At 38.4% G+C, this 22,208-nt stretch overlaps 1 protein-coding gene across 1 annotated transcript in view; it reads right to left on the bottom strand.

Moving 5' to 3' along the window:
* ZNHIT6 (zinc finger HIT-type containing 6) overlaps positions 1-21,818 on the bottom strand; it is a gene marked incomplete at its 5' end in the record, with an annotated part of 61,480 nt that extends 39,662 nt beyond the window's left edge. The window contains 5 exons of the mRNA XM_006080479.3: positions 12,405-12,508; positions 19,470-19,555; positions 19,645-19,751; positions 19,838-19,903; positions 21,034-21,818. Of these exons, the coding sequence (XP_006080541.3) occupies positions 12,405-12,508; positions 19,470-19,555; positions 19,645-19,751; positions 19,838-19,903; positions 21,034-21,818 (1,148 nt within the window). The remainder of the gene's footprint in view (positions 1-12,404; positions 12,509-19,469; positions 19,556-19,644; positions 19,752-19,837; positions 19,904-21,033) is intronic.
* Positions 21,819-22,208: the final 390 nt, after the last annotated feature.

Below are 22,208 nucleotides of genomic sequence, written 5' to 3'. Positions count from 1 at the left end.
AGCCTGAAGGCAAGGGGCTCCTAGCCGCAGAGAGGGCATTTTAGCCCTAGAGAGGGCATCTTCCACCAAACTGTGAGCAGGCTCCCAGCTGCTAACCACTTCTTCCTGAGATCGTGGATGGCTGACATCTGCCAGATCAGCTCTCCAGTGGAGACATACGGCACATGTGCTCTTGCTGCGCAGCCAGGACCCAGAAGGTGATTAAGATGCACAGCCCACCTGAGACAGTGCACTGGCCAAGCACCTGGTCACCTGAGCTGTTCAGACCAGGGAAGGGCACAAAATGCATGCCTAACCCACAGAAACTGAGCCAGCACTGTGTCTGAGTGTCTACTGTGGAAGTACGGGTCAGCAGAGGCCTGCTGCAGGGGCAGGGGCTCTGGGTGCAGCAGACCTGGGTATGGCATAAGCTCTCTTGGAGGAGGTTGCCATTAACCCCATCATAGAACTTCCAGAACTTTCACTGGACTGGGAAAACAAACTCTTGGAAGTGAAAGTGAAGTCGCTCAGTCATGTCCAACTCTTTGCAATCCCATGCCCTGTGGTCTACCAGGCTTCTCTGTCCATGGGATTTTCCAGGCAACAGTACTAGAGTGGGTTGCCATTTCCTTCTCCAGGGGATCTTCCTGACCCAGGGATCGAACCCAGGTCTCCTGCATTGCAGGCAGATGCTTTACCCTGAGCCATCAGGGAGGGCACAAGCAAAACCTTGTGTGCACCAGGACCCAGGAGAAAGGAGCAGTGACCCCACAAGAGACTGACCCAGACATGCCTATGAGTGTCCAGGAGTCTCCAGCAGAGGTGTGGGTCAGAGGTGGCCTGCGTCAGGGTCAGAGGCACAGAGTGCAGCAGTACCTGCATGGGACCTTTTGAAGGAGGTCGCCATTATCTTCATCACCTCCACCATAGTTCGGCCTCAGGTCAAGCAACAGGGAGGGAACACAGCCCCGCCCATCAACAGAAAATTGGATTAAAGATTTACTGAACACGGCCCCACCCAACAGAACAAGATCCAGTTTCCCACTCAGTCTGTCTCTCACTTCAGGAAGCTTCCATAAGCCTCTTATCCTCATCCATCAGAAGTCAGACAGCATGAAAACCACAATCACAGAAAATTAACCAAACTGATCACATGGACCACAGCCTTGACTAGCTCAATGAAACTATGAGCCATGCCATGTAAGGGCCACCCACGACGGATGGGTCATGGCAGAAGGTTCTGACAAAATGTGGTCCACTGGAGGAGGGAATGACAAACCACTTCAATATTCTTGCCTTGAGAATCCCATGAACAGTATGAAAAGGCAAAAAGGTATGTCACAGAAAGATGAACTCCCCAGGTTGGTAGGTGCCCAATATGCTACTGGAGAAGAGTGGAGAAGTAACTCCAGAAAGAATGAAGAGACGGAGGCAAAGCAAAAACAACACCCAATTCTGGATATGACTGGTGATGGAAGAAAAGTCTGATGCTGTAAACAGCAATATTGCATAGGAACCTGGAATGTTAAGTCCATGAAAAAAGGCAAATTGGAAGTGGTCAAACAGGAGATGGCAAGAGTGAACATTGACATCTTAGGAATTAGCAAATTAAAATGGACTGAAATGGGTGAGTTTAACTCAGATGACCATTATATCTACTACTGTGGGCAAGAATCCCTTAGAAATAATGAAATAGCCATCATAGTCAACAAGAGTCTGAAATGCAGTACTTGGATGAAATCTCAAAAACAACAGAATGATCTCTGTTCGTTTCTAAGGCAAATCATTCAATACCACAGTAATTCAAGTCTATGTTCCGACCAGTAATGCTGAAGAAGCTGAAGTTGAACGGTTCTATGAAGACTTACAAGACCTTATAGAACTAACACCCCCAAAAGATGTCCTTTTCATTATAGGGGACTGGAGTGCCAAAGTAGGAAATCAAAAGCTACCTGGAGTAACAGGCAAAATTTGGCCTTGGAGTACAAAATGAAACAGGGCAAAGGCTAATAGAGTTTTGTCAAGAGAATGCACTGGTCATGGTAAATACCCTCTTCCAACAACACAAGAGAAGCCTCTACACATGGACACCACCAGACGGACAATACCGAAATCAGACTGATTATATTCTTTGCAACCAAAGATGGAGACACTCTATAAAGTCAGCAAAAACATGACTGGGAGCTGACTGTGGCTCAGACCATGACCTCCTTATTGCCAAATTCAGACTTAAATTGAAGAAAGCAGGGAAAACCACTAGACCATTCCGGTATGACCTAAATCAAATCCCTTATGATTTTACAGTGGAAGTGACAAATAGATTCAAGGGATTAGATCTGATAGAGTGACTGAAGAACTATGGACGGAGGTCGTGACACTGTACAGGAGGCAGAGATTAAGACCATCTCCAAGAAAAAGAAATGCAAAAAGGCAAAATGGCTGTCTGAGGAGGCTTTACAAATAGCTGAGAAAAGAAGAGAAGTGAAAGGCCAAGGAGAAAAGGAAAGATATACCCATTTGAATGCAGAGTTCCAAAGAAGAGCTAGGAGAGATAAGAAAGCCTTCCTCAGGGATTAATGCAAAGATATAGAGGAAAATAATATAATGGTAAAGACTAGAGATCTCTTCAAGAAAATAAGAGATATCAAGGGAACATTTCATGCAAAAATGAGCACAATAAAGGACAGAAATGGTATGGCTCTAACAGAAGATATTAAGAAGAGGCGGCAAGAATACACAAAACTGTACAAAAAAGAACTTCACAATCCAGATAATCACCATGGTGTGATCACTCACACTCACCTAGAGCCAGACATCCTGGAATGTGAAGTCAAGTGGGCCTTAGAAAGCATCACTATGAACAAAGCTAGTGGAGATGATGGAATTCCTCTTGAGCTATTTCAAATCCTAAAAGATGATGCTGTGAAAGTGCTGCACTCAATATGCCAGCAAATTTGGAAAACTCAGCAGTGGCCACAGGACTGGAAAAGGCCAGTTTTCATTCCAATCGCAAAGAAAGTGAAAGTGAAGTCGCTCAGTTGTGTCCGACTGTAGCCTACCAGGCTCCTCTGTCCATGGGATTTTCCAGGCAATAGTACTGGAGTGGATTGCCATTTCCTTTTCCAGGGGATCTTCCCAACCCAGAGTTTGAACCCAGGTCTCCTGCACTGTAGACAGACGCTTTACCGTCTGAGCCACCAGGGAAGTCCAATCCCAAAGAAAGGCAATGCCAAAGAATGCTCAAAGTACTACACAATGGCCCTCATCTCTCACGCTAGCAAAGTAATGCTCAAAATTCTCCAAGTCAGGTTTCAACAGTACGTGAACTGTAAACTTCCAGATGTTCAAGCTGGATTTAGAAAAGGCAGAGGAACCAGAGATCAAATTGCCAACATCTGCTGGATCATCAAAAAAGCAAGAGAGTTCCAGAAAAACATCTACTTTTGCTTTACTGACTATGCCAAAGCCTTTGACTGTGTGGATCACAAGAAACTGGAAAATTCTGAAAGAGATGGGAATAACAGATCACCTGACCTGCCTCCTGAGAAATCCGTATCCATGTCAAGAAGCAATAGTTAGAACTGGACATGGAACAGACTGGTTCCAAATTGGGAAAGGAGTATGTCAAGGCTGTATATTGTCACTCTGTTTATTTAATTTATATGCAGAGTACATCAGGCAAAATGCCAGGCTAGATGAAGCACAAGTTGGAATCAAGAATGCTGGGAGAAATATCAATAACCTCAGATACACAAATGATACCACCCTTATGGCAGAAAGCAAAGAAGAACTAAAGAGCCCCTTGATGAAAGTGAAAGAGGAGAGTGCAAAAGTTGGCTTAAAACTCAACATTCAGAAAACTAAGATCACAGCATCCGGTCCCATCACTTCATGGCAAATAGATGGGGAAACAATGGAAATAGTGACAGACTATTTTTTTGGGCTCCAAAATCACTGTAGATGGTGACTGCAGCCATGAAAGATGAGTGCCAAAGAATTGATGCCTTTGAACGGTGGTGTTGGAGAAGACTGCTGAGAGTCCTCTGGACTGCAAGGAGATCCAATCAGTTCATCCTAAAGGAATTCAGTCCTGAATATTCATTGGAAGTACTGATGTTGAAGCTGAAACTCTAATACGCTGGCCATCTGATGCGAAGAACTGACTCATTTGAAAAGATCCTGATGCTGGGAAAGATTGGAGGTGGGAAGAGAAGGGGACAACACGGAATAAGATGGTTGGATGGCATCACTGATGTGATGTACATGAGTTTGAGTATGCTCCGGGAGTTGGTGATGGAACAGGGAAGGTTGGTGTACTGTGGTCCCTGGGGTCACAAAGAGTTGGACATGACTGAGCAATTGAACTGACTGGACATTCTATTAGAAAAAAAAAAAAAAACCAAACTGTTAAATGGCAGGCTGTCTCAACTGCATTTATTGAATAAGTCATTATCTATACCAATTTGAAATGCTATCTCTATCTGATCATATATTAGAGTGTCAAATAGCCTCATGTCTATTTTCTATAATCTCACTGTAGATTTCTACATCAATACCCAAACTTTACTAAAATTTCATACATTTTAATGAGTCCAGCCTTATTCCTCTTTCCGCCCCCCTGGTTTTTTCTGGTGCTTCTCCCACGTTTATTCTTCAGAATGAACTAAAGTCATTTTATGGATCTTTTCCTTCTCCAAAAAAAAAAAAAAAAAAAATTCCGAAATAAAAAACAAAACAGTATTTCATTAGTGATTTCATTAGGATCATATCAGATTTAAAGATCATTCATTTAAGAAATAAATGTTATTTCTGTAATATTGAGTCAGCTAATAATAAGGTCCTTTCCCCCCATTTGCTTGACTTGTTTAAGCCATTCAGTAGAATTTAAGTTTTCTTCATACAGATCTTTTCTATTCTTTCAACAGTTTTTGATTAGCACTGATTGAGAATAAAGATAAAGTTATATGCCATACAAAGAGCTGAGGCAGAGCATTTACCTCTGAAAGAGTCACTATTTAAAAGAAGTAGTTTGTGGTCCACTCTAAATGTTGGCCAACTGATGCAAAGAGCCAATTCACTGGAAAAGACCCTGATGTTGGGAAAGAGTGAAGGCAGGAGAACAGGGCGACAGAGGATGAGATGGTTGGATGGCATCACTGACTCAATGGACATGAGCCTGAGCAAACTCCATGAGATACTGAAGGACAGCGAAACCTGCGTGCTGCAGTCCATGGTGTTGCAAATAGCTGGACATGACACAGTGGCTGAATAACAATGACTAAAATAAGTAGGGGAGCCTTATACCATTTTCTTACCAAGCTCCTCTATTTTTAACAGAGAATATCTATTTTGTATTGGCTCAAGTTATTCTTAACATAAGCATCTCTTAACTTTTCTTTGTTCATTAAAGTTATCCATTATGACATTATAGCAAATTCACCAGTCCTTTAAAATTTACAGCTATTAAATATACTTTTGACATCACAGGCTGGTTAGTGTTACATCACACTTCGACTATAAAATGAAAATTATGGTTCCTAGTCTTAGAAAAATTTATGTATCACATAATTTTGCATATGATTTTGGAGATTTGAAGTCATACTGGTCAAAAACTTCTACCATAAAGAATGCCTGGGTTAAAATGAACCTATGATTCTAAGGTATTAATGCACTTGCTACTATATAACTTGCTATTAGTCCTACAGAGGTAATTCAGACACAATATACATTTCACAGTTCATGGAGGCGGGGGCAGGGGGTGTAGGTATTTAATTTTTTTTTTAAACCCTCTTATTTTCAAATAATTTCAAATTTTACAGAAAAGTTACAAAAATACCACAAAGAATTCTTCATTCAGATTGCTCAAAAGTTACCACTGGAACATTCAATTTTAAATAACTTCAGTTTGAGTTTTTGTGTATATTGTAGCTCAAGCTGCTTAAATAAGCAAAGGACCAATTTAATGCGTAGGGAATAATTACAATAATCTTAGTACAGGACCAAAATTACATGGGAACAATTCCAAGCCCTGAATCTCTGAAGCTGAAAGATTTTCATAACTCCTCCAGCAGCAAAAAAGGGACTGAGCTCATTTATACTCATTATTTCCCCATTTTAATTCAAACATTTGGAGGTTTCACTGGAGAAATAGTATTGTTTGATTATAATGCTGCCCTAGACCTACTAGGGGAGAAGGTGATGGTACCCCACTCCAGCACTCTTGCCTGGAAAATCCCATGGACGGAGGAGCCTGGTGGGCCACAGTCCATGGGGTAGCTAGGAGTCGGACAGGACTCAGCTACTTCACTTTCACTTTTCACTTTCATGCATTGGAGAAGGAAATGGCAACCCACTCCAGTGTTCTTGCCTGGAGAATCCCAGGGACGGGGGAGCCCGGTGGGCTGCCGTCTATGGGGTCGCACAGAGTCGGACATGACTGAAGCGACTTAGCAGCAGCAGCAGTAGACCTACTAGGAATGAATATAATAAAGTAAATGTATTCCCAAAGATTTCCAGTACGAAAATGCAGATCTTTTATTGCTGCACATTATCTGCTAAGTGCTGGGTATTATTTTAATATTATTTTATTTATTCCTGTCAACAATCTACCAAATTCACTTTTGCCCAAGGACACCTAACATATACCAAGTGTAGAAACAATATTCAAATTCATGTTTATCTCAGTCAAAACTTTAACCACTTCTTAAAGTTTAAGAAAGCATTATAAACAATTCTCTTAAAAATAGAGTATCGGAGATATGGGAGGTAAAAATAATTCTCTGATAAGAGGTAGTATCCCCTTCTTCCTTCCTTCCAGCAAATAACATTATGATCATCCAAAGTTTTTACCATTTTCATACAAATGCCTGAGAAACCACAGGTATCACAAAGAATGCCTTTGTGTGTGTGTTACCAATATCCAGTGGGTAGAGGCCAAGGATGCTGCTAAACATCCTAAAATGCACACTCACAACAGGAGCTCTGTGGTTCAATATGTTAGCAGCACCAAGATAAGAAATCATGACCTAAATCACTGATGAAAATGCTGAAAAATGAACAAAGTATAAGGAGACACTCAAAAGACTTCCAAGCTATTAACCAACTGAGCAGACTATTGACTAACTATAAGTATGGCTATCAACTAAATGGGAACTCACCTTCATGCTTTATTATTCAAGGAACATCCAAATACAGACATTTTAAATTCAGTTTGTGGCATGATTATTTTCCATTTAGAAATAATAATGGGCAATTTAACAAAGAACAAATGGAAAAATTCTGTCCCACAGATCTGAATTACTTATTTTACCAAAACAGTTCTAAGAGCATCTTACTATCACAGATTAGATTAAGTCAAACTTCACGTTTGAATTTTAAAATATTGCTTTGAAACACATGGGCAAATACTCCATATCTATGTAGCAATTAAGTAAAAGCAAATTAAAACAATTTCCACCTTCCAAAATAGCAACAAATATTAAAAAAGAGACAATTCAGTGCTAGTGAAATGTTTAAATAGGATTTCTAAGTTACTGTAAGTGGAAATGAAAACTGGCTTATCCCTAGTTTATTATTACTAGCCCTACTTTATAGACGGGGAACTGAAGCACAAGGAAGTTAGGTGGCTTAGCTTAGTATCACATGGCTAGAAGAGGAAGGTCAGAAATTTGAACCAAGGCAGCCTAGCTCCAGTTTGTGTTCTTAACCACTCCACTTCACTATCTTTATATTTTATAGAACCTTTCTTCTTTTTAGCAATTCTTTAAAATGCATCAAAAATGACTAGAAAGCAAAATTAAGAACGGAAAGACTGGTAAAAACATTTACAATGCATGCAACTGATCAAGATGAGATTAAAAACATGCATATCTGAATGAAAAAGTTGAACAATTCAACCTCTAATCAGATAGGCAAAGAAGTTTAATAATATTCAGTTAAAGCACAGTATAACTAAAATAGGTACTCATACATTTTTGTAAAAGCTACAAAGTGGTACTTTTTTTGAGAGGACAATTTGGAGTTTCTCTCAACAGTTTAAATGCATGTAATCTGTGACCCAGTAATGCCACTTATCAGGAATCGATCTACAGAAAAGTCTCATAGGCATGCAAAACAACTTGTTCAAGGATGTTTACAACAGCATTATTTGTAATAATTAAAAACCAGAAATTAAGCAACTGTTCGTTAATCTGGTAATAAATAAATTAGGATACAGTAGTCATAGTTGAAATATACTACTTAAAATGGGCAGACTTGCATTACCAAGCATGAAGTTCATAATATGTTGCTAAATAGGAAATAGCTAGCTGTAGGAAAAACGTGTACCTTTATTTATAAAGTAATGTTTAACTTGAGGAGAGTCAAGCAAATTTTTATACTTTTTTTAAGGACATTTTATTTTATTAATTGAAAAAAAGCAAACATGATGAGAAGGAAACATGAAATATTATCATTGGTTGTCTCTACATAGTGGAATTACACTTGCTATTTTTCCTTTAAACTCTTTATGCTGAGGGTTTATTACTTTTACAATTGCTACTATGTGCTGATTTCTTTCTACATTCAGGTTAGTGTCTAGGTAAATTAACACACTGAGGTCAGGACTACACAGTAGCTATCATTAGCTCCATTTTACAGAGGTGAAAACAGCTGAAAAACTAATTAAAGTCTATTGTGTTCTATGTTGCTAATCTCTTCATGGCAAGACACTAAAAATATAAAAACATCAAGCCCAAATCATTGTAAATTCATGAGTAAAAGGCATAATGCAAGAAGAGTCTGATTTGCTACTTCACAGATGAGGAATTCCAAAGTAACAGCATAAATTTGTAATCTAAACCCAGAAAATACACTGAATGTAGTAGTCTTGGAAAAAACTTCCCACAAACATTTATGTATCTAAAGACCTCAAAGTTTTACATTTGAGGCTCTGAATGTTTTCTTTCATAAAACAGGAATACATTTTATATTTCAGAAGGCACAAACCAGTTACTTTAAATTTCAAACAAATCATGTCAATTTCTATGTCAGTTTCAAAACACACAAAAGAATTATCTCATATTTGATAAATGCAAAGTGAAGTAAAGTCGCTCAGTCGTGTCTGACTCTTTGCGACCCCATGAATTATAGCCTGCCAGGCTCCCCCATCCATGGGATTTTCCAGGCAAGAATACTGGAGTGGGTTGCTATTTCCTTCTCCAGGGGATCTTCCCGACCCAGGGATCAAACCTGGTCTCCCGTACTGCAGGCAGACTACACTCTGAGCCACCAGGGAAGTCTGATAAATTCAAAATATTACTATAATCTTGGAAACCAACCAAGAAAAGAGAAAACCACCTTTATAACTATCTGTTTTGAAATATATAACTGGATAACACCATTCTCTAAAAATATAATATCTGTTGAAAAGATGGAAGATTTTTAGAATAATGATAGTTCTGATGGTTCAGTTTTTTTAATTTACGTAGTAAAATTTTAAGGGAACAGTAGCGTTATGTTTTCACAGCTATTTGTAAGGCCTCCGCAGACAGCCATTTTGCTTTTTTGCATTTCTTTTCCATGAGGATGGTGTTGATCCCTGTCTCTTGTACAATGTCACGAACCTCCGTCCATAGTTCATCAGGCACCCTCTCTATCAGATCTAGTCCCTTAAATCTATTTCTCACTTCCACTGTATAATCATAAGGGATTTGATTTAGGTCATACCTGAATGGTCTAGTGGTTTTCCCTACTTTCTTCAATTTAAGTCTGAATTTGGCAATAAGGAGTTCATGATCTGAGCCACAGTCAGCTCCTGTAATAGCTGTGAAAAGAAGAGAAGGGAAAAGCAAAGGAGAAAAGGAAAGACACAAACATCTGAATGCAGAGTTCCAAAGAATAGCAAGGAGAGATAAAAAAGCCTTCCTCAGCGATCAATGCAAAGAAATAGAGGAAAACAACAGAATGGAAAAGACTAGAGATTTCTTCAAGAAAATTAGAGATACCAAGGGAACATTCCATGCAAAGATGGGCTCGATAAAGGACAGAAATGGTAGGGACCTAACAGAAGCAGAAGATATTAAGAAGAGGTGGCAAGAATACACAGAAGAACTGTACAAAAAAGATCTTCATGACCCAGATAATCACAATGGTGTGATCACTGACCTAGAGCCAGACATCCTGGAATGTGAAGTCAAGTGGGCCTTAGAAAGCATCACTACGAACAAAGCTAGTGGAGGTGATGGAATTCCAGTTGAGCTCTTTCAAATCCTGAAAGATGATGCTGTGAAAGTGCTGCACTCAATATGCCAGCAATTTGGAAAACTCAGCAGTGGCCACGGGACTGGAAAAGGTCAGTTTTCATTCCAATCCCAAAGAAAGGCAATGCCAAAGAATGCTCAAACTACCACACAATTGCACTCATCTCTTATGCTAGTAAAGTAATGCTCAAAATTCTCCAAGCCAGGCTTCAGCAATACGTGAACCATGAACTTCCAGATGTTCAAGCTGGTTTTAGAAAAGGCAGAGGAACCAGAGATCAAATTGCCAACATCTGCTGGATCATCTAAAAAGCAAGAGAGTTCCAGAAAAACCTCTATTTCTGCTTTATTGACTATGCCAAAGCCTTTGACTGTGTGGATCACAATAAACTATGGAAAATTCTGAAAGAGATGGGAATACCAGACCACCTGACCTGCCTCGTGAGAAACCTGTGTGCAGGTCAGGAAGTAACAGAACTGGACATGGAACAACAGACTGGTTCCAAATAGGAAAAGGAGTACGTCAAGGCTGTACATTGTCACCCTGCTTATTTAACTTATATGCAAAGCAAATCATGAGAAACGCTGGACTGGAAGAAACACAAGCTGGAATCAAGATTGCTGGGAGAAATATCGATAACCTCAGATATGCAGATGACACCACCCTTAAGGCAGAAAGTGAAGAGGAACTAAAAAGCCTCTTGATCAATGTGAAAGTGGAGAGTGAAAAAGTTGGCTTAAAGCTCAACATTCAGAAAACGAAGATCATGGCATCCAGTCCCATCACTTCATGGGAAATAGATAGGGAAACAGTGGAAACAGTGTCAGACTTTATTTTTTTGGGCTCCAAAATCACTGCAGATGGTGACTGCAGCCATGAAATTAAAAGACGCTTACTCCTTGGAAGGAAAGTTATGACCAACCTAGACAACATATTAAAAAGCAGAGACATTACTTTGCCAAAAAAGGTCCGTCTAGTCAAGGCTATGGTTTTTCCTGTGGTCATGTATGGATGTGCGAGTTGGACTGTGAAGAAAGCTGAGCACTGAAGAATTGATGCTTTTGAACTGTGGTGTTGGAGAAGACTCTTGAGAGTCCCTTGGATTGCAAGGAGATCAACCATCCTAAAGGAGATCAGCCCTGGGATTTCTTTGGAAGGAATGATGCTAAAGCTGAAACTCCAGTACTTTGGCCATCTCATGGGAAGAGTTGACTCATTGGAAAAGACTCTGATGCTGGGAGGGATTGGGGGCAAGAGGAGAAGGGGACGACAGAGGATGAGATGGCTAGATGGCATCACTGACTCGATGGACGTGAGTCTGAGTGAACTCTGGGAGTTGGTGATGGACAGGGAGACCTCGCGTGCTACGATTCATGGGGTCGCAGAGAGTCGGACATAACTGAGCGACTGAACTGAACTGAGCGTTACCTAGTTCAACCCCCATCATTATACAGATAGAGCCCGGAGAAAGGAAGTAATTTGCTCAAGGCCTTGCAGTTACTAAGAGACTCAAGTGGGAGGGACTCACTCAGGCTTTTTGACTCTAAAACCAGAATCTTGACTTTGCAAAGGTATTACCTAATAATTTAATGGGCTACTTACAGTACTTTGGGATCCTGTTCTCCTCTATATGAATGGGGCCTTTTTGACCTAGCAATTTCAGAGAGCAAGAAACTAATCTCTAATGTATTATCTCTATTCAGATTTTCTAGAGTAAATGTTTTTCAAGTTCCCCTTCTTCTTTATCACTCACTCACAAATGAATTACTATTTGGAATTTCAAAGTAGAAAAGAGTATAAAAATCAAGCTCCTCTGGTTAAAAATATGCAGAAATTCTGCTTTGACTTCTTGTTTTGTCCTTGAAGCTTCTGAAATACCTTGATGGTATTTTAGGTCTCAGAGAGAAAGATACATACATATACATGCTACCTTCTCTCTCTCCATCTCTCTCTCTCAAACACACAGGGAGCAAACCAAAAATGTTAAAGTCACAGGACATAAAACTAGCACAAGTTCTTAAATGCTTAAGTCCAGTTTCTGCAGTCATCCTGTCCTCTACCAATCAATGACAAACATCTCATAGGCCACACTTTGAGGAGCAATGTTCCAAGCAAACCAAAGCTTAAAAGATGCTCCTCATCTAATAAGAACATCTAATATACTAAAAAAGAAGTCAGAAACTTACTTCTTATCAAAAAATGTTGAATTTTCTTTTCTTTTTGTGAATCCATTGGGTAGAAGTTTTAAATTAATACCTTGCTTTCGAGCACGATTTTTCATAAAGTACATCTAACGAACAAAAACAAATAGACAAATTAATTTTCAAATAGCTTAAATTCCAAAAGCACATAAAACAATGTTTAAAACGTAAGTTAAGATTTATCGAATACTTATGCTTCACAAACTACACTAAACAGCAATATATCATTTAATCCTCACAATATTATGAAGCAGGTACTATTATTACTCTCATTTCTGCTATTTCAGAGATGTAAAGCCTACATTTAAATCCAGGTCTGTCTAATTGCAGTCTGTGCTTTTAACCATATATCTTATAAACCAAAAGAAGAATTTCATGGGGATTTTAAAAACACACAGGTTTTAGCAATCACAGGGATTACCTATATAGTTTTTTTTTTTCTTCTTCTTTTTTACTGATGGTTTCATACCATAGTTGGCTATATATATGCCTGCTTCTATTACTAGGCAGGTAGCTCATTCAGGGAAGGAACTCTGGCGCTGCGGAGTACAAGGCTTAACTTAAAAGTATCCACTGATGTAGGGTGTACAAAATGAGGTATGAGAATTCTAGCTCTGACATGTATTATTCCACTGACCACGTAGGTTGGTTGAGCTGAATTAGTGAACTCCAGAGAGTACTGAAGGAAGTAATACCATCAATGAAGAAGAAAGATCACTCAAAGAAGTGGCAAAATATAAATGCAACTTTTTAAGTGAGTGGCATCTAGACTTTGCAATGTACAGAGTTAGATAATCAAGTCAAGTCAAGAGGAAGGGAGGGTCAGTAAGAAAATGACTTAAGAAATTACATGCAATTTCACAGTGCATCAACTTTGGTTTCAGTAATGACAGTGATTATAAGGATCCAACTCTCCTATGGAAAACATCTAAGAATGCTATTTGCTATATATATTTGTGTAAATATTTTCAAAGATTACCTTAAAAGCATTGAAGAGCTGACAGAAACGGGAAACTACAGGCCAATATTTAATGAAAAGTGAAACTCAGAGAAGTAAGCAAAAAGCACTGAAGCCACTTTTGCTAATTATGGCAAATATAGGCTTCCCCTTTCTAGAGCCTCCTCAGCAAGACAGTCAAGATCTAGTAATGTTTGTGGAAACTCCTCTCAAATGAAATGAAACTGAGTCACAGAATAAATACACCCTCAGGATAAGAGTCACCAGAGCATGCTAGGAATTTTTTTTATTAGTCTGACTGGAACAGGGGGGAAAAGAAAAATCCGTTAGAAATCGTCTAACCTGGCCATGGCAGTCCATGTTCAGACTTGAAATGATTTGCCTTGCTTTGGAATTAATGTAATCTTAAGCCTTCAACCTGGTTTAAGATAGCCTAGATCTGCAATACTTCTAGGTATCTGGTAGAATAAAAGAAGGCCTATTTATTTATTCCAGCCTTAAAACAATTCTCATAAGTAATTTTTAAAGGGAAAAATAAAAGGAGTACTCAACAAAAAATAAATAAGCATAACCAATATAAGAAGATAAGGGGGTCTTCCCTGGTGGTCTAGTGATTAAGAATCCGCCTGCCAATGCAGGTTTGATCCCTGGTTAGGGGACTAAGATCCTGTATGCCAAGGGGCAACTAAGCCCAAGTGCCACAGGTGCTGAGCTGTATGCTGCAACCACTAAAGCCGATGCCCTGTAGAGTCTGAGCTTTGCAACAACAGAAGCCACCACAATGAAAAAAAAATAAAGAAAGTAAGCCTCAGTATACAGGAACCAAAAGAGAAAAAGAGATTCAGTTAAGAGTTACAGATTGTCAGAATGGAGAAAAACTAGAAATCAACTATATGGTATTTTGAAAAGACACACACAGAACATAAAAACACAGAAAGGCCTAATATAAAAGTCAGGGACAAAATACACCAAAAGAGTGAAATAGTTTAATAACAGACAAATACACAAAAAGCTAGAGACAAAAAGGGTTACAACATAGGGCCAAAGGTTAAACACACCAATAATTTCCTGAAGTATGCATCTAATAATGTACCCTTAAAGCATATGAAGCAAAGCTAACTGAACCACAAGGAGAAACATACAAATCCTTCTGATTTTATCTATTGGGAAGTATTAAAATATGTCTCTCAGTAACTGGTAGAAGAAAGAAACAAACAAACAGAAAATCAGAAATGTTATAATTTGAACAACGTATTTAACAAACCTGACCTAAAAGGAATATGTTTAGAATAAGACATTTAGCAATTGCAGAATACTTCCCCTGCTCCCCCAAGAAAACAGGGAATGTTACAAAATTTGACTATATGCTGGGACATAAATACAAGTCTTAATGTATTTTTTAAAAAATGAACTCAGAAAAAAATATGTTCTTTGACCATAATGCAATTAAGCTAAAAATAAAAAAGGATATAACAGAAGTCAAGAGGACACAGTTAACTAAATAGAAAAGGAATCCGTAATAGCAACTGATCTAGAAAAAGACACAAGTAAGCAATAACACAAATGATAATACTACATTTCCTACAGACACATTAAAGAAAATGTTATGAAGAACTTTATGCCTATACATTGGAAAATTTAGGTAAAACGAACCAATTCCTAGGAAAATGTAGTCTTAAGACAAAATAATGACGTGAGACAGAGAAAACCTCAACAGTCCCATTAATAGCAAAGAATAAACCTCTGCAGCCTATTAAAAAATTATATCAAACTCCCAAGGAAGAAATAATCCCAATGTTAATGTATTTAAGAACAAAATGGAAACATCAGCAAATAATTTTATGAAACTGGAATCACATCAATAGAGAAACTTAAGAATATCAAAAAGGAAAATTAGAAGTTATCTCACTCATGAACAGAAATGCAAAATGAATGAAAGGATAATGTGTACACACGTATAACACAACGGAATTCTGCAAAGTATAAAAAGCATGATATGATAATAAAACACCATGCAAGTTTAGCTTAAAATAGAAAATCACCTAAAAGATTATTATTCATATTCTTATTAGAATATTATATATTAAAATAATAATATAGAAAAAACATTTGATAAAATATAACCACGATTCATGTTAACATGTGTTAGCAAACTGGGAACAGAACTTCTTTAATCTACATATCAAACCATACCCACAAACTGAAAAGTAAACATGGTGAAATCTTAAAACTCTTCCCTCTATGATCAGGGTTACAAAACAAAGATAGAAAAGAGCTAACATACAAGGCCTGAAACTTATCCTTAGAAAGTTCTGTTGGCAAGGTTTGCTCTTGGCTGGAGTCTGGCAATTTGACTCACTGGTAAATGGATCCTACACTGACAAAAAATTTCTCCTAAAATGATAGGAAAAATGGTAGGTTCTGCTTCATTATGCTGAAATTGTACAAAAATGTGGTTTTTATCTGCTTTCCTTCTGGGTGTATGGAACTTGGCAACTGCTAGGCTAAGGGTGTTTCTGCAACCAGTCCCCATAAAAACCTCGGGCATTGAGTCTCTAATGAGTTTCCCTGGTAGACAATAAACTTTAAACATTAGTTATCACAACCCATTGCCTGAGGAAATTAACTGTGTATTGTATGACTCCAATAGGAGAGGAATTTGGGAAGCTTGTGGCTGGATTCCTACAGGCTTGGCCCCATACACATTTTCCTTTTGCAAAGTCTGCTCTGTATCCTTTCACTGTAATAAACTTTAGCCATGAGTTCAATTGCATGTTGCATCCTGTGAACCCCTCGAGCAAATCATCAAACTCAGGGGTGGACTTTAAATATCTACTATCATCACTACTATTTTACATTATTGGAGGTTCTTGCTATTCTAACAAGGTAAGAAAAAGAGATAAAAGAATAAGGACAGAAAGCTAGACACAAATTGTGATGAACTGTTTATAGAGAAAACCTCAAAAAATCTATAGATAAGGTATTGGAATAGATTTTAATATGGCTACTACCATAAAATGGACAACAACAAAAACTTTCATTCCTGAATACCAGCAAAGAGATAATAAAAAATTTTAAAAGAAAATACTATTTAAAATACTATGAAAAAATAAAGTACTCAAGAATAAGTTTAACAAAAAATGTGCAAGACTTTCACTAAGAAAATTACAGAAATGTTAAAGACCCAAATAAATTCAGAGATACAACAATCAAGGATTTAAATATTCAATCACCCAAGTAACTCTACAAAATAAACGCAAATCCAATCAAAATACCCAAGTGGGGAAGGTAGGACCACAAATCAGTTGGCTGATTTTTCTTATTTGTATAAAGTTACAAAGAGCCACATCTGTATTTCAGACAATACTCTAGAAAATATTCTAGAAAAATGGCTATGGTCTAATCTAAACAATGAACAAAGTGAGAAGATTGACTTCTTCAGTGAGTTCAGGAAAGACTACAATAGTTGCAAGAGACAAGAGGTTTAACAGAATAGAACAGACAGGCCAGAAACAAACAGGCCAAGCATATGTGGATGCCTGATATATAACAGAGATGGTCCTGCAAAGCAGTGGAGAAAGGATGAACTTTTCAATAACTGGTGCTAGAAAAAGGAGATTATTCATTTGGAAAATTAAATAGGACCGCTACTTCACATGATAGACAAAAATCAGTTCCATGTTTACAGACATAAATGTGAGATGTGATATTACAAAGCTTTCAGAAATCATTACAGGAGAATAGCTTCATAACCTCAAGGGACAGAAGGATTTCTTTAAAAACACATAAAACTATTAACTATAAAGGAAACACAAGACAATTTGTACTGCATTAAAATTTTAAAAAGCTGTTAACCGTAAGAAATGAAAAAGAGTACAAACACAAGCCACAGAATCAAAGGATTTATAACATACACAATCAACATCAGCATCTAAAAATACAAAGAAAACCAACAGGAAAAAACAACAGACCAAAGACAAGATGAACAAAGACTTAACAGGCATACACCACAAAGGGGAAAAGCCAAAGGCCAATAAAATATTTGAAAGGTGCTCAATCTCATTAAGAGGCTTCCTTGATAGCTCAGTTGGTAAAGAATCCACCTGCAATGCAGGAGATCCCGGTTCAACTCCTGGGTCGGGAAGATCCACTGGAGAAGGGATAGGCTACCCACTTCAGTATTCTGGCCTGGAGAATTCCATGGACTGTATAGTCCATGGGGTCGCAAAGAGTTGGACACAACTGAGCGACTTTTACTGTCACTTTCAATCTCATTAAGAATTGGACAACTGTAGATTAAAAATCATAATAAAGTAACAAAGTCATCAAACTGACAAAAGCTTAAAAACTATGACCAAGTCAAGAATCTGGAGAGGATGTGAAAACAGGTATACTTAAAAACTGTGAGTATAAACTGGCATCACCACTTTGGAAAATATTTTGGTAACATACAGTCAAATTGAAGATATGCATACTCCACAACAAAGCAATTTCACTCCTAGGTATGAACTCCAGAAAAACATATGCCTAAGCAAACCACAATTCCTAAACAAAAGTGTTCACTATAGCATTGTTCATAAAATTTATTACAGAAAACCCAGAAATAAGAATGGTTCAGGGATGGGCATAACATGGCGGTAGGAATTCTTGAGAAGCTGGTTATGTTCTAATTCTAGATCTAGGTGGTAGCTACATGGATGCTCACTCCATAATTATTATTAAATGGTATATTTCTGTTTTATGCTTTTTTATATGCATGTCATATTTCATAAAAAGAAAATATTTAAAAAGCAGTTTATCCTTTAACTATATAATTTAATGATGTTTAATTAAGCTCAAGAAAAAAAAAACTTGATATATGGTAATTTTTCTTTCAGACATGTGTAATGTCATGTCTGTACCAATAATACCAATAAAATACTTTAAAGAGTATTAAAATTCTGCAACTCCAATACCAGTATGGTCTCTGAAAAACAAAGATAATTCCGTGATGTGATTAAATAATATTAAAGAATTTTTAGAACAATAGCAGTTGGAAAATATTTCCAATATGTAAGCTTTTCATTTTGCACAGTGCTTAAGGAATGAAAAAGAAATTAAAGAGTATAAGTTTATTAAAAGAGCAAGTCTTATTAGCCCTTCTTTCAAAATTCAAATCTAACTACTTCCCCTGTATAGCATAGGGAACTCTGCTCTGTGGTGATCTAAGTGGAAGGCAATCCAAGGAAGAGAGGATATACATTTATACATGTTGCTGATCTGATTACAGAGTGATCTGCTGTACAGCAGAAACTAATACAACATTGTAAAGCAACTATACTCCAATTAAAAAAACCACATCTAATCACTTCCCAATAATTCTAACAGCATCATCTGTGACCAGAACCACAACAATAGCTCTGTAACTGATCTCCCAGCTTCCAATCTTCCACTCTTGCCTATTCAAGTCCACTTTCCAGAGAGCCTCAAGAGTGATCTTTCAAAAAGCAAACATGCTCAATTGCCTCCCATGGCCTCCATTTTTACTTTGAATACATTAGGAGACTTCATCAGTTTCTTTAACCTCACCGTTCAACATGCTCCTCACTCAATTATGCTACAGTCACTGGGCTCCTCTTTTAAGCTCTCAAACACACTAACTCGGACTCTGATTCATTCTATACTTCTGCTTTTGTCTCTGTCTGTAAAGTCTTCCTTCAAACGATCACGTGACTGCCTCTTTCTCATCATTCACATTGCTGCTTGATGTCATCTCTCCGAGAAGACTCTCCTGACTACTCTCAGAACCCCCTTCCCCCACAAACACCATTTTGATTTTCTTTAACCTCCTGTTGTCCTCTTTATCTTTCAGATGCACTTAACTCTATCTGAAATTATATTTGTTCCTGTACTCATCCCCTGTCTCTCCCGCTACAATACAAGTTCCACAAGGGGAAGGTCTTTGTTTGGGTCACTGCTGTATCCCTAGCAACTGGAATAGCCCTGGATCATAGTAGCCACTTAATATATTATTTGTTGAGTGCAAAAAGAAAAAAAAGAATCTATTTGATTAGAAGAAATTCTAACTGGAAAAGAACAGAAGAAATACTTACATGTTTATTGCTGATTGGTCTTTTCAAGAAAGCATCTCTAGAAATATGGTCTGCTGTTCTTGCCACATCTTCTAAAAATCGATAATCTACAAATTTAAAAAAAAACATAAAAATAAATAAATGATATATGCCTATGGCCAGGAAGCATCAATCTGCTATACATAAGATGGCTTACCACTTAGGAGATTCATTTCTGTAAACTGTTGTATTGAAACATATGCAGTTTTATCTCGAACTCCGTTACATGTTAGTTCTGCTTTGTGTTTCTTTACACAGGGCAAACTGAAGGGACAAAGAGAAGGAACTTTTATGCTTTGAGGTAAAAAGGATACAGGCAGAGATAATAAGGTAGAAAATTACATATGTACCTGCAGGAATACCGCAAACAACGTGGACATCTGTACTTTGCTTCTTCTGTACCACAAGTTTCACATCTACAAAAGCCCACAAGAAACTTAGTAAATTATCAAATATTAATTCTATATATTTATTTATAAACTTTTAATCCATCACAATTTACAGACATGCAGTCACAGTGAATAAAGTAGATGCAAGTAACTCTAATGAAATAATGGACAGCTGTCAAACATCATTAGAAAATTCTCCTCTAGGAAACCATCTCTAAATGACACTACATTTACAATGTTGTTTAATGATAGGTAATTCAAGAAAACATGTATTAAATTTAAAAAATTATCTCACTGTGACTTTTCTAAATAATCAATGAGATCACTTATTGATATTTGAACTTGGAATGCCTGACACTGTTAACAACTGTGTGTGTGCACATACCCAGAAGTCCAATCCATGAGCTGTTTATATATCTTAAAGGCAGACACATTCAGAAAAAGAAGACCCAGGAGGCAAATTTAGAGAGCAGCAGTTGCATCTTTCTTCCTCAGTTCCTCACCCAACTGAGAATGGGCATCAAAACACTCTAGAAATACTACTACCCATCATCTGTCTCCAACTGATCTTTCACTTGAGTGACAATCAGTGTACAATGACAATCAAACTACAAACAGACAAGCAAACTACACGTTGATTCACTGTATTCAAGACAGAAATGGTCCCAAGAATCTGACTACTCTCATTTCCTATGCTGCCACATGATCACACTATAAAGAAATCAAATCAAAAGCAATAAATGTTCATAGTACCCATAGAGAAACTAGCCAATTGAGTGAGTTACAATGTATTTTGCCTAATTTTAACTTACTCCACTTTTCCTTGTTGGTTTTATTAGACTGTTCCTCACATCTATCCTCTCTCAAAGGAATACTGAGCCAAGGGCATACAAAGTCAAGCCAGATTCTGGTCCAAGGGTTTTCCCGTCCCAAGAATTTTCACTTCCTAACTTGGCCACTGGACACTAGTACCAACCTCACATATTTCCACAGAATTTGTTGTTATCTGACAAAACCCTCCTTTCCTAAATCGCCTGTCCCCCCACCACTCAGACTCCCGGCCCAAACTCGCGCTTATTTTTCATTATTCCACACCTTACTGATCGTGTAGTTTCTTTCAACCTAGACAACAAAGGACCTTCACAACTCTGCCCTACCTTGACATGGCCAGTTTCCGCTTGGAGCCCACTGAAGGATTTATCTGAGGCTCTTCTTTCACCTTTGTATAATCCATCATTTCTTCTTTGGGGAAATACTTCTCTTCTTTTACATACATTTCATCCATTATTTCCTCCTTTTTAATATTCTGATCAAGAGACACTTCCTCACGTTTAATCTCCAAGATATCTTTCTTCTCTTCCTTCACTTCCAGCCAGTCCATCACTTCTTCCTTCACCTTCACTTTCCCTTCCTTCACCTTTACTTTCTCTTCCTTTATCTCTGTTTCTTCCACCTTTTCTTCTTTTACCATCAATCTACTATCCATCTCCTCCTTCACCTCCAATGTGCCTGGTTTTTCCTCTTTCACCTCGTGTCGGTCCTCCTCCTGCTTTACCCGCTGGCCATTCAGAGTACCTTCTACCATTTCTGACCAGTCCATTAGTTCTTGCTTCACAACCGTTAGGTCCATTTGCATCTCCTCTGCTCTTCGTCTACTTTCTTCTTCCCCTGCCCTTGTCTTCTCCATTCCGGTCAGACCATTCTCCGCCTCTCCATCGCCGGACTCCTCCGTCCTTACTCTCTCTTGATCTGACTCGAGATTTAGCCGCGCCCCCTCAGCTTCACTCTGGAGACCTCCTCCCGACATCTCTTCACTTTCAGCAGCAAAATCCAACAGCTCAAGATCCTTGACCTCCGTTGCCACACCGTCCTTCAGTGTGTTTGGTTCACGCCAAGAGGGCTGAGTTACCTGCAAAAACACGAAGAGCGGCCCACGTGCATATCACAGAAGTAGCGAGCGGTGAACGCCGACCCGGCGCGCCTGTCCGAACGGTCGTAAAGCAACGCTTCCGCGCCGTACCCTCTCACGACTCACGGAGCTCTTTACGGCTCTGCGGCAGTCTCGCACAGATCTTCCCGCGATCCATTTTAGACCACGCCCACTTCGATCCCGCCCCCGGGGCGGGGTTTCACCAAACCCTTCCCTTGGAGGGTTTCTGCATCGGGCTACAGGCTTCAGCTTTAAGAGACCAGAGGAGTTCAGAATAAGGGAGAGAGAAGCGAAATCCTCGCTGCGTTCAAATGTGAAGACCTACCCTTGTCTGTTCTAAGCTTGCACGAAGATGGAAGAAACACCTAATAAGCACTCCTCTCCATGCTTCAGTTTCTTAAG

The sequence above is a fragment of the Bubalus bubalis genome, chromosome 6 (assembly GCF_019923935.1).
Source record: "Bubalus bubalis isolate 160015118507 breed Murrah chromosome 6, NDDB_SH_1, whole genome shotgun sequence".
Lineage (NCBI taxonomy): Eukaryota > Metazoa > Chordata > Mammalia > Artiodactyla > Bovidae > Bubalus > Bubalus bubalis.
This window is presented reverse-complemented; position numbering and strand designations above follow the sequence as displayed.